The sequence below is a fragment of the Anabrus simplex genome, chromosome 7, assembly GCF_040414725.1.
Source record: "Anabrus simplex isolate iqAnaSimp1 chromosome 7, ASM4041472v1, whole genome shotgun sequence".
In the NCBI taxonomy this organism is placed as follows: domain Eukaryota; kingdom Metazoa; phylum Arthropoda; class Insecta; order Orthoptera; family Tettigoniidae; genus Anabrus; species Anabrus simplex.
Window position 1 is genome coordinate 8348816 of NC_090271.1, and position 12733 is coordinate 8361548.

Sequence of the window (12733 nt, forward strand, 5' to 3'; positions counted from 1 at the left end):
GGGTGGAATGTTACCTAGAACCGATAGCCAGTGCGTGTTAGTAGATCGAATACATCCTTTGATAAGGCGCATTGCTTTATTGAGCTGCATGTCAATTATTTTAGTATGAGCACTGTTTAACCATGTAGACCAGCAGTATTCTGCAGCTGAGTACGAAAGAGCCAGAGCTGTAGATCTAAGGACTGATGCATTGGCACCCAGGTGGTCCCTCTCTTCTGTACTATGTTGTTCCGGGTTTTAATTTTAGCTGCTACATTCTTGAGATGCATTTTGTATGTCAGTGATCTGTCCAGGGTCACCCCTAGGTATTTAGGGTTACTGCAGTATTGGAGAATCTCATCTCTGAAACTGACTGTAGGATTGTAATTTGCATGTTTGTTCCGCAGATGGAAAGTTGATACAACAACAGTCTCCTGAGGATTTGGTCGAAGAGAATTATGTTCGACGTATTCATCCAGTATCTTCAGCTTCGGGAAAGCTTTGATCCTGGGCTATAAAGGCAATATCATCAGTGTAAATATATTTCTTGGACTTGGTATTTGGGAGATCGTATGTGTACAAATTAAAAAGGAGTGGACTCAGCACAGATCTCTGTGGGAGCCTGTCATTTATTTTGTGCACCCTACTTGTAGAGTTTTCTGAACACACTTGGAAATACCTATTGCTCAGCATATTGCTTATTAGAGTGGTTAGTTTCCGACAAGAGAGTCATATATGAAACCTAATACGTACCAGTCCTGACCAATGGTTGCGAAACATGGACCATGAGAAATAAAGATGTTAGTAGAATCCAGGCAGCAGAAATGAGATTTGTTCGTTGCATGATCTGTAAAACATGGAGGGACAGAGTCCGTAATAGGAAATCCGCAAGCAGGCTCAAGTTGTAAGACTGCAGGACAGAATAACAGCGCAGCGACTGAGATGTCATGGACATGTGCGACGCATAGGAGATAACAGATTACCGAAACAAATGTATGATTTAAAACTTGAAGACAAAAGACCAAGAGGGTGACCAAGACTCAGGTACGAGGACATGGTGATGGTTGACATTCAACAGCGAGGACATACTTTGGAAAGCATCAAAGGAGAGAAGTTCAGAGACCGCAGGTGATGGAGAAGCCTCATTCGCCGACCCATCGCTTAAGATAGAATGACATGGGATATGTATGTATGTAGTTTCCGACAAGGGATGACACTTATGAATTTGAGCAGCAGTTTGTCATGCCAAATGGTATCATAAGCAGCAGTTAGATCTAAGAAGACACCCATGCTTATCAACTTCTTCTCAAAGCCATTTTCGATATGAGTTGCTACTGCTAGCACCTGTTCCTCACATCCTCTTCCTGGTCTAAATCCAGCTTGTTCTATAGGGACAACCTTGTTGATGGCTGAGGAGATTCTGTTGTGGATCAGTGTCTCTAGCAGCTTGAATGTGACACTAAGGAGTGCAATTGGGCAGTAGTTTTCAACTTTTGAAGGGTCTTTGTTTGGCTTTAGTATAGCAATGATCTTGGTTTTCTTGAATAGTTTAGGCAGATAACCTGTTTCTACAATGTTGGAAAAGAAGTTGTTCAACCATCTGACAGTAGTTGGACCACAGTGTTAACAGAAATTCGGGGTAAATGCCATCAACACCTGCTGTCTTTCCGGGTTTCATACACTTCATAGCTTTTATAGTCTCTTCTAGTTGAAATGGGGCAGAGAACTCAGATGATTGTGGAGCTGACCTTTTCCTTTTATTCAATTGATGTCTGCTGAACAGGCAGGTTTTGTGGTATTTAAAGGTGCACGAGAGTCAATAACAAACATCAGGCAGATAATTGATAAATGCTGCGAGTTCTGTGTCCCTGGCTATATTTGTTTCCTCGATTATAAAAAGGCCTTCAACTGTGTCAAGTGGGACAAGTTGTGGGAAGTGCTCAATGAATATGGAGTCCCAAAACACTTAATGTCATTATTGAAAGGTCTTTATAATAGTGATAATGCAACTGTAAGGGTGGATGGTAAATGCTCAGAATTTTTCAATGTGATAAATGGAGTCAGGCAAGGTTGCATATTGTCACCCCAACTCTACAATATCTACTCAGAGTATGTAATGAGAAGAGCACTGGATGGCTGGGATAGTGGAATTTCAGTCAGTGGTAGGAAAATCAACAATTTACGCTTTGCTGATGATACTACACTCATTGCAGGAAGTGGACAAGAAGTTGATGAATTGCTCTCTAGAGTGACAATCATTAGTTCGGATTTTGGTCTAGAAATTAACATGAAAAAGACCAAACTAATGGTTCAAACTACAAACTGGAGCTGTGGCCAGGTTATTTCACATAGATTAGACAGCGTGAGAGTTCTATTTGTTCAGAAATCACCCACAATGTGATGAGACAGGACACTGTCCTGAACTTGCTTTAAGATTGTGTGCGACATGGAGATCGTGATTATTAGAGAACCTTCCAGCAGGCAGTCATTGGCTGTGTTGTAATGGTTATCAACTGACAAAGTCAAATCCCAGTCCACATAAGATCTGGAGTTAGTGAATGATTGTGTTTATCTGGGCTCCATAATCAGTAACACGGGAAATTGTGATAAATAAAATGATGGATTGTCCTAGGTCGTGCCGCAATGGTTAAACTTGCAAAGATCTGGCAGAACTGGGCATTATCCAAAACTGTGAAAATACGATTGGTGGAATCACTAGTGTTTTCTGTTTTCCTGTATGGTTGTGAGACCTGGACTGTGAAGGCCAGTGACAAGAACCGAATAGATGCCTTTGAGATGTGGTGTTGGCGGAGAATGCTCCGTATACCATGGGCAGAAAGAACAACAAATGCCTCCATTATAGAAGAAGTCAGCATCACAAAACGTATATCTTCCTGCGTTAGTGAAAGTTACCTCCAGTTCCTGGGACACATTTTGAGGAGAGGAGGAGACAGTTTAGAAAAGACCATTCTGCAAGGCAAAATTGAAGGCACCAGACCAAGAGGCAGAACAACAAGTAGATGGTTAGACCAAGCAAAGAAGATCACCCTTTTCACAATATCTTAAGAAGAGCTGAAGAGCGCTCAGGATGGAAAAATCTTGTTAAGGATGCAGTTACTAATGAAGTGAAGAAATGAGGTCACGACGCTCAGCAGTGAGTAAATCGACTGATGATGATGTCTGATTTCTCTAATGATATGCTTTTCCTTTCTTGACTTGGAGGTAGTGATCATGTGTTTGGCCATATCATCTAAGTTTATGTTACATTTTTGCCTGATGATATTTTTGCTGTATCCAGTTTTCAGATTAAGAACCAGGCCTTTCTGCTGGAGTGAGCATGGTCCAAGGATTCTACGGTTTCTTGCCATTTATTTCATCTGTTTTCATTTAGTGATTATAGAAGGACAGAGGCATTTGCAGGATCACCATTGTCTTCCTATTCCTTGAGAAGCTTTTCGCTGTCTTCATTCCAGCCAAGGATGTACTCTTCGTGGTAACCTCTTGGTATGCATTGTTTTGCTGCACCTTTTGGTATACCACTAAATCTGCTGTAGTTGTTGAAAGTGGGTTTTATCCATCTTATATTGGAGTCAGTCTGCTCTGAAAATTCTGTCCAATTTGCTTTGTAGAAGTTCTCTCGTGGTCTCGGGTAGGAGAGGATAATGGGTATAAACAGACGTGTCTGGAGAATCACTGGCCGGTGCTGGCTGTGAGGGAACCTGGCTAGTACTGTGTGATGTACCTCATTGGGAACATTTGGAGACTGCGTTATGAAGAACAGGTCAAGTGTATAGCCATGAAGTTGTCTTATCTTTATCATCATAAACGAGTTTGAGGTTATTATTGAGCATATGGTTTATACAGACATAATCAGTAACATACATATATACATATTTACAGCTGAGAAACAAAGCAACTTGTGCTTCACAATTGAATGTCTAATTCTTCGATCCAGCGTGTAGCATCCGGAGTTAGCAGCAGGAAGTCATCCTCATCACCGTGATAGGCTCGAATCCTACATTCCCTGACGATATGACGAACAGTCTGGCGAGTTTGTGGTTTTCTGTATCCATCCAGTCAACAAGTTTTTGTCCAGTTTCATCACACTCCTGATATCCCTAGAGAGTATGATGGCTATTGAAGTCTCCAGCGATGATGCTTGGATGTTGTAGTGAGGGTTGGGGTGGAAAAGGCCAGATGAATTCTGGTGGTTTGTATCAGTTGATTATCGTCAGGTTACCCACTTTAATTGTTGCTGTAAAGACATTGTCATCTGAAGTTGATGGCAGGACTTTGTAGTTGCTGATGTTTTTTCTTATATAGGTTGCTAATCCATATTTGGGATGATTGTTTGAAAAGCCAGCATCTAATTTTAGATATGCTCTATTGGTGGAAAAATATCTAATTCCCTCCATGGGAACTTAGAATTTCCATTTGATTGTTTGTAGCCACAAGTTTAAATCCTGGGTTCCTTCCTCTGCTGTAAAGCTGTAAGTCATCTTCAGCATGGGTTTCTTACAGTAAGATGACATGAATTTGATGATTTTTCAAGCTTTTGGGTAAATATTCAAAATTTGCTCTGCTTTACCAACTCAGCCTGTCACAGGCTGTTCAAGTGTCTGCATAGTCTTTTGACGATTCCCATATCTGTAACACAAAAAGCACACTGTCACTGTTCTTGCGGTGTAATGATGTTGTGCATAGCAGTATTGTCATCTGCCACAGCAAATATGCATTTCTAGACATATGAGTTTTTTGTTCCTTTTTCCTGTCAGGAATTGCCTCCTGAAGTTCGTCTCTTTAAGTTCACCCTGTATATTTTTAAAAAACTTTTGTCACCTTTTTGTTAAGAAAGTACTTTCATATTTAATAAATAATGGTTTTTTCTGTTTCTCCAGATCGCTAAAGATGCCCGTGAATGTGTACAAGAGTGTGTGTCAGAGTTCATTAGTTTCATCACGAGCGAAGCAAGCGACCGATGTCACATGGAGAAGAGAAAGACTATCAATGGTGAAGATATCTTATTTGCCATGACCTCACTTGGCTTTGATAATTACGTTGAACCTCTGAAGCTTTATCTACAGAAGTACAGAGAAGTAAGTGGTACAGAGTAAGAAGTACATGCTTTGATGTTTGTGTCTGGCTGACCACTGGCCTTCATGTTCCATTCTGGTCCAGTTCAGTTTCATGTTGATAGATTTACCACTCTGTAAAAAAAAAAATCCTGTGGGATAAAATTTTGACATCTCAGTGTCTGAAAAAATAGCGACATAAGACTGTAACTGATTTATTATTATAGTTTTTCAATTTTTGTTACCAATGCTGCTACTGCTGCTGCATGTATAGGCTGCTAAATGGACCATGTGAAATGTGTACTCAAGTGAGATGCCACACTTATTTCATCTTCTCACTGTGCACTTGCTTCAGACCAAGTTGTTCCACATCACTTACTGTATGTACCTTGTGTTTGAATGTTTGTTTTCTATGTCTTGAGTCTGTTATGCTAGAGTCCTTCAGATCTTCTTTGACCTTCGCGATCTACTTTCTGTATACTCCAAGATGGTTTAGTCAGTTGCATGTCCGGCATTCTCTTGATGTGCTCTTAAAATTTCAGTTGACGTTTCATCATGGCATGTACGAAGGTTTTTAGCAGCCCATAAACGATTATTCTGAGGACAATGGAATTCTTTTAATTTGAAAAAAACGATGTTTCTCGACCTTGGAACATGCGTGCACAACCCCTTCCAGCAGAGGTTCCAGGAAGAAAGCACAGGCAGTGCCGAGTCGGGCATGGTGCAAGATGGATCTGTTGCACTGCGATTTTTGTGCAATGATTTTTTATAATTATAAAAGGAATTTTTGCCAAAGAATGCCATTCTTCTTTGCATTCAAAATTGTTAGGTATGGGGATCCACCTATTCAATACAAGAAATAGTGTCATAAAGTCATCACACATTCAATTCCTAATAATTTTGAATATAAATCTTGATTCAATACGGGACCTGACAATGAAATTTTTGGCACTAGATTCTTCTTTGCTGCATATTTTTGGTGAGGCTTCGCCTTCTACGGCCACAGTTGGAAATTGCTTTCACGAGTTTTCAAGGGGTGGCAGTCAATTGAAGATGAACCTCGTCCCGGTCGCCCAGCAACAGCTGTGACTCAGGAAAACATTGATGTGAGGAAAATGATCAAAGAAATCCACTTCTTACATTTTGTGACATTGAAGGGACCCCAAATATTGGGTCAACAGTAGCGCAAACCATCGTTCACACTTTTGTAGGCCTTGCCAAGAAATGTGCGCATTGGGTGCCACATTCCCAGACAGAAAGCCAAAAGGAGGTGAGGCTGGTGTCGTTTCATGCTAGAAAATTTCATTGGAGGGCAGTCCCAAGACACCTACAATATTTGTCATAGGTGATGAACATGGGTCTACCATTATGACCTTGAAACGAAGACAGTCTTCTGTGTGGTGCTTTCTAGGGCAGGAACCACCCACAAACGTTCGAAGTTGGAGTTCTGTAAAGATGATGGTGACAACTTTTTTTTTTCTTTTTACAAAAATGTGGCATCTTACTTCTGTGACCTTGGACATGTCATACAGTTAATGCTAAATGGTACATGAATGAATGTTTTCCCAAAGTCCTTGCCATATGGAGGTCACAGCAGCCCAAGTTCAAGAGTGGGCACGTTCTGCTGCATGACGACAATGCATCTGCGCACAGGGCTGCCAGGACAATGTACTTTTTGAAAAAGAAAAAAGTGCAAGTGTTACATCATCCCCCCCCTATTCCATGTGACTTCTTTCTGTTCCTGAAGATCTAGGAAAAACTTTGTGGGCAGCAGTTTTCGTCAAATGAAGAGACCATTGCAGTGTACAAGAGTACACTTAGTGACATCCCAAAAGAAGCTTGGACTGAGACATTTTCTAAGTGATTTCAGTGAATGGAAAAATGTATACGTCCTAATGGAGGGTATTTTGAAAAGTTGTAATTGTTGTTTTGCAAATAAATTTTTTTCTCACACTGTGCTAAAAATGTTCGGCATAGCCCTTGTATAATACCAACATAACTTAGTTGGTCCGTTACTGGACATTATAAATTTTCCAGCTAACGCGTTCTTGGTTGGCAGCATTTTGCCCCAATGTGCTAAGTTGGGCTCATCAGATGGTAAATAGCACACCTACCAACCAACACATGCCAACGAGGAATGAGTAAGCTGGAAAGTTTATAATGTCCAATAACGGACCAACTATATTGCCGTTGACAACGCTACACTTACCCGATTTTTTACTTTTCATTTCATCCTACCATTCATTGTTGCTGTCATCATCAGTGTCCCACTCCAGTCAGTTGCTATAATGGTTATAATTCACCTTTTATTCCTCCATCACACCAGGTCATACAGCCCTTTAGGTCTTAATAGAAATTCAGATAAAATTCTGTTTCACCCTTACTTCTCTTTTAAGGACATCTTCGAATTTATCATTATAGTAGCTATTTTACTACTGTTAACTCTTTTAGAACCTTATATATTAGGAGATCCTGATAACTTCACACGTGCTAACCCACTAGTAACATCAGTACACATTCAACCTACCGAGCTCGATAGCTGCAGTCGCTTAAGTGTGGGCAGTATCCAGTATTTGGGAGATAGTAGGTTCGAACCCCACTGTCGGCAGCCCTGAATATGGTTTTCCGTGGTTTCTTATTTTCACACCAGGCAAATGCTGGGGCTGTACCTTAATTAAGGCCACGGTCGCTTCCTTCCAACTCCTAGCCCTTCCCTGTCCTATCGTCGCCATAAGACCTATCTGTGTCGGTGCGACATAAAGCAACTAGCAAAACACATTCAACCAGAATGATATTTTCTCTTTGCTTACGCTATTGTACGCTCAATAATGATACAGATGTTGATTCCCATAGGGAATCTAAAATATTTGTCCTGAATGAGCAAATTTATAATACCAATACAAATGGTCCGTTACTGGATATTATAAATTTTCCAGCTAACTCATTCCTGGTTGCCAGCACTTTGCCCTTGTGTGCTTGGTTGGGCTCATCAGTTGGTACCTAGCACACCTACCAAGACACATGACCAGCACACAGGGGCAAAACGCTGCCAACCAGGAATGAGTTAATTGGAAAATTTATAATGTCCAATAACAGACCATTTATATTGGTATTATAAATTTGCTCATTTGGGACAAATATTTTAGATTCCCTATGGGAATCAACATCTATATTATCTTATGTCCATGCAGGCGTCAATTTTTGGTAATGAGACAAAGTCTCTCATAGTGCATTGGCACCACCAGTTGCTCCAAGTAGCCTATGCAGTGGCCTCCACGGTATGCATTGGCCATGCGTCTTAGTAGGTGTGCTATATACCAACTGATGAGCCCAACCTAGCACACTGGGGCGAAACGCTGGCAACCAGAAATGAGTTAGCCTGAAAATTTATAATGTCCAATAACGGACCATTTATATTGGTATCAATTCCTAATAAGCCGGGGGGTGTTATTGCATTAGTTATATCTATTCCTATTCTCCTTGTTCTCCCTTTTACCGCTAACAATAAATTTTGTGGAATTCAATTTTATCCCCTTAATCAAATGCTATTTTGATCAATAGTATATATTGTCATCCTTCTAACATGAATTGGTGCCCGGCGTGTAGAAGACCCATATATCCTTACAGGCCAAATCCTCACTCTTCTGTACTTCCTCTACTATATTTAAAATCCTGTAACCTTCTATATTTGAGATACCTAGTAAACTGGTTATTAAGCTTATGAAAGCATATGTTTTGAAAACATAAGACAGAAGTTTAAATCTTCTATTAACTTTACAAAATAAAATACACTAAATAAGTAGAAGAAAATATAAAAACCAATCCTATAAAAAAAATAATAAAATACATTAATTTATCATACTGAAACCAAGAAAGTGTTCCTCGAACCCAAATAAGAATAAAAGCCAAGAGTCAGCATAAAAAATAAATAAATTGTTAAAACATCACCCCAAAAAATTATACAAAATAATATTCACACAAAGAAAATTCTAGCACACTCTGCTAAAAAAATTAAAGCAAATCCTCCTCTTCTGTACTCAACATTAAATCCTGAAACCAATTCAGATTCCCCCTCTGCAAAATCGAAGGGAGTTTGATTGGTTTCAGCTAAATATGATGAAAATCATGCTAACATAAGAGGGAACATTAAAAATATAAATAAATTCTTATAAGACAATAACTATTGACTAAAAATATAAATCTCAGTAAAATTAACACTAATCTCACTTCATAAGAGATCGTTTGAGCCACAGCACGTAACCCCGCTAATAATGCATAATTCGAATTGGATGCCTACCCTGCAATTATAACCGTATAAACTCCTGAACTCATACACACTAGAAAAAATAAAATCCCTAAATTGAAAGTAAACAATGTCATCACAAAAAGAATAAAGCATTCGTGTCAACAAGGCTAAACACAATCTAAAGATTGGAGAAAAACACAATATATCAAATAATTTGACACCACTGGATATGTTCCTTTCTTAGAGAATAATTGGGGTAACCCAATAAATCCTACTTTATTAGGCCTGTTACAAATTTGAATATAACCTAAAACCTTGCACACTAATAAAGTAAGGAATGTTACCCCAATTAGCACACAAATAATTAATGTAACAACACCTAATATTCTTATTAACATTTCTATTATCAGTACTACCTGTAATACTCTTACATTTTTGAATTTTAAATCCAATGCCCTTTTCTGCCAAAGTAGTATTAATATTTATCATTGTAAAAAATTATTTTAAATATTTGGTCCTTTCGTACTAAATTATTTTATAACTATAAAGATAGAAACCAACTTGGCTTACGCGGGTCTGAACTCAGATCATGTGAGGATTTAAAAGTAGAACAGACTTATTAATTAAACTTTTACACCTAATCATATTCCTTAATCCAACATTAAGTTCGCAATCTTTTTTGTCGATAAGAACTCTAAAAAGAATTACGCTGTTATCACTAAGGTAACTTTATCATAATCCTTAATAACGGATCCATAAATCAGTGTTTTAATTATAAAGAGTTACGTTTATCTTCATGTCATCCCAACAAAATACGATAATATATTTATCAACAATACTACTAAACAAAATAAATATAACTTCATATAAAGATCTAAAGGGTCTTCTTCTCATCTTTTATATTCATTTAAGCATTTTGACTCAAAAGTTAAATTCTACTTATTATACAGACATTTAATGTTTCGTCAAACCATTCATTCCAGCCTTCAATTAAAAGACTAATAATTATTCTACCTTTGCACGGTCAGAATACCACGGCCCTTTAATTCTCATCAGGGGGCAGGCCCGACCTTAAATTTACCTCCTAAGGACATGTTTTTTATAAACAGGCGAACATTAATTTTTGCGTAGTTCCTTTATATAAATTGACATTCAGTAAATATAATACACTTTTATATACTAATTTTATCATTATTCAAATTAAACTTAGGTTCAACAATTTACTCCAATATCCAACTTAACATTATTATAAAATCATGTCTCTCTGTTAGGTCATCAGCCCAGAGGCTAGTTGGATCCTCAGATAGCACCACCAAAGGCTGTGCAGTTATAGGGAAACTGCAAAAACCAATGGCAGAGCCCAAATGAGGCGTACTAGGTAACATGAGGAGTGAGGTAGTTTCCCATTGCTTTCCTCACTGGGACAGAATGTGCCACTGCAGCACGACTGACCCTATGAGTAACACCTTTCATAACACTCAGACACTATTAGTGCTCCGAGTGTCATTACTCAGCACCACCCACACCCCAGCAGCTTCCATATTGTCACAGCCATGGATGAGACTGGGACTTCAGTGGAAGCTACACTTTGCTCTGGCCTGTGCCAAGAGACAGATACAAAACTACTGCATCCATCAGGGAATGACGATAGGCGGTATAAAATCACATTAAAATAAAATGATTTATAACATTATTCAAATGGTGGCTAATTTAAAGCGTACAATTCTTAATATCCTTGTAACAATTCCTATTCCTATTCTAAAGCTTATCCCTTAAAATATTAAATTTAATCAACAACCAATACATTAATATAAAAATTGCTACGTATTAAATACTGACTTAAATTCATTTCTTGGAGAACAAGATAGCTTAAAAACTGACTAATATTTCACTACAAATTTACTATTTTTGATAATGATGTCACATTAACCAACTTTGCAAATTAGCTCTTTTTACTTTGGGAAAAATAAAATCTCTGTTCCAATTTTAATAAACCCTGATACACAAGGTACAATATTAATTTACTTTTCTAAGAATCCATTTTCAAAGTTTTTTCAATTTTCTCTCACAATACTACTTCACTACAAATAAATTTGTGCTATTTCTATACTGAAACATTAATTATAAATGTTATTTCAATTAAATAAATTTCTTCTTCACTAATTTTAAATTTGAATTCTGAAAATAATTTGAATCGCACGAACATCCTCTCAGTGTAAATGAGATGCTTCACTTTAAGCTTTATTTTGCATTCTAGATACACTTTCCAGTACATCTACTATGTTACGGCTTATCTCACCTTAATAATGAGAGTGACGGGCAATGTGTGCATGTTTTACAGCTAAAATCATATCATATAATATGATAATATTACTTTCAAATCCTGCAAGATCCATTTAAATTCTTGTAATCCATCTCTTACTTGACCATAAGCTGCACCTTGACCTGACACACTCTAATAAGAGTTTAAGAAAATTATCATTCTAAAAAAAATAATCTTACGACGGCAGTATACAAACTGAAAACAAAATCAAGTCTAATATGACATGTATTATCAATTATAGGACAGATTCCTCTGAAAAGACTAAAACTGCCAAATTCTTTGAGTTTCAAGAACTTAGCTATTATTACTCAAGTAAACTTTTTACATTTGAAATTATTATTATTATTATTATTATTATTATTATTATTATTATTATTTACATAGTTTACGCCCACATTGGAGCACTTAAATCAAATCCAAATACATTTACGTTAACAAAGAATTAACTGAAGATTTAGCTTGCATCATCTTCTTGCTTGCCTAAAACCTCTTCATTCTGGCTGACCTGGCTGCCCTTTCTTCATCAGATATGACATATTGTTTGTGTTGTACAGTTTTTAATGACAATTTTTGTTCTTGAGAATCCTTTTTTCTTCTCTATTTTCAATTTGCTTCATTGTAATATTCAGCTCTTCTAAATCATTCTGAACTTCTTCAAACCAATTATTTTTTGTTTTACTTTTCCAAAAGTAATTAAATAGTTGTTTTATTATCCTATTATCATTTAATCTAGGAAGATGACAGAAAAAGGCAATTCTTCTTTTTCTCATCGTATCTATTATAGATTCACTTTCCCTATAAACCACTGCATTAGGCAATAATCTCCATATTTTTATAAATACATAGACTGAGTGCCTCAGCGCGGCGTGAACATGTTTATACAAAGAAACAATACAGTAAAATTTTCCACCTATTTGATACTTATATTTGCAGTAAACAAATCAATTAATCATACACTGTACATGTTTCATTCCATTTTTGGAACATCTTCAGCTGTATTACATTGCTTAGGTGAAGTCTCTAGGTATTGATCTTTTTAAGAACATCTCAAATAACTCTCATGTGTGAAACGCAGGTAACCTAGAATGAGTTAGCTGGAAAAAAAAAAAAAAA

The 12733-nt window shown here is 37.4% G+C and overlaps 1 protein-coding gene across 2 annotated transcripts in view; it reads left to right on the top strand.

Moving 5' to 3' along the window:
• The window catches only part of LOC136877206 (nuclear transcription factor Y subunit beta), a 199798-nt gene that overhangs the window by 117995 nt on the left and 69070 nt on the right, over positions 1-12733 (top strand). For both annotated transcript variants that reach the window (XR_010860742.2, XM_067151039.2), the window contains exon 4: positions 4878-5075. Coding sequence is in view for 1 of the 2 variants with exons in the window: in XM_067151039.2 (XP_067007140.1) it covers positions 4878-5075 (198 nt within the window). In the remaining variant the exon portion in view is untranslated. The remainder of the gene's footprint in view (positions 1-4877; positions 5076-12733) is intronic.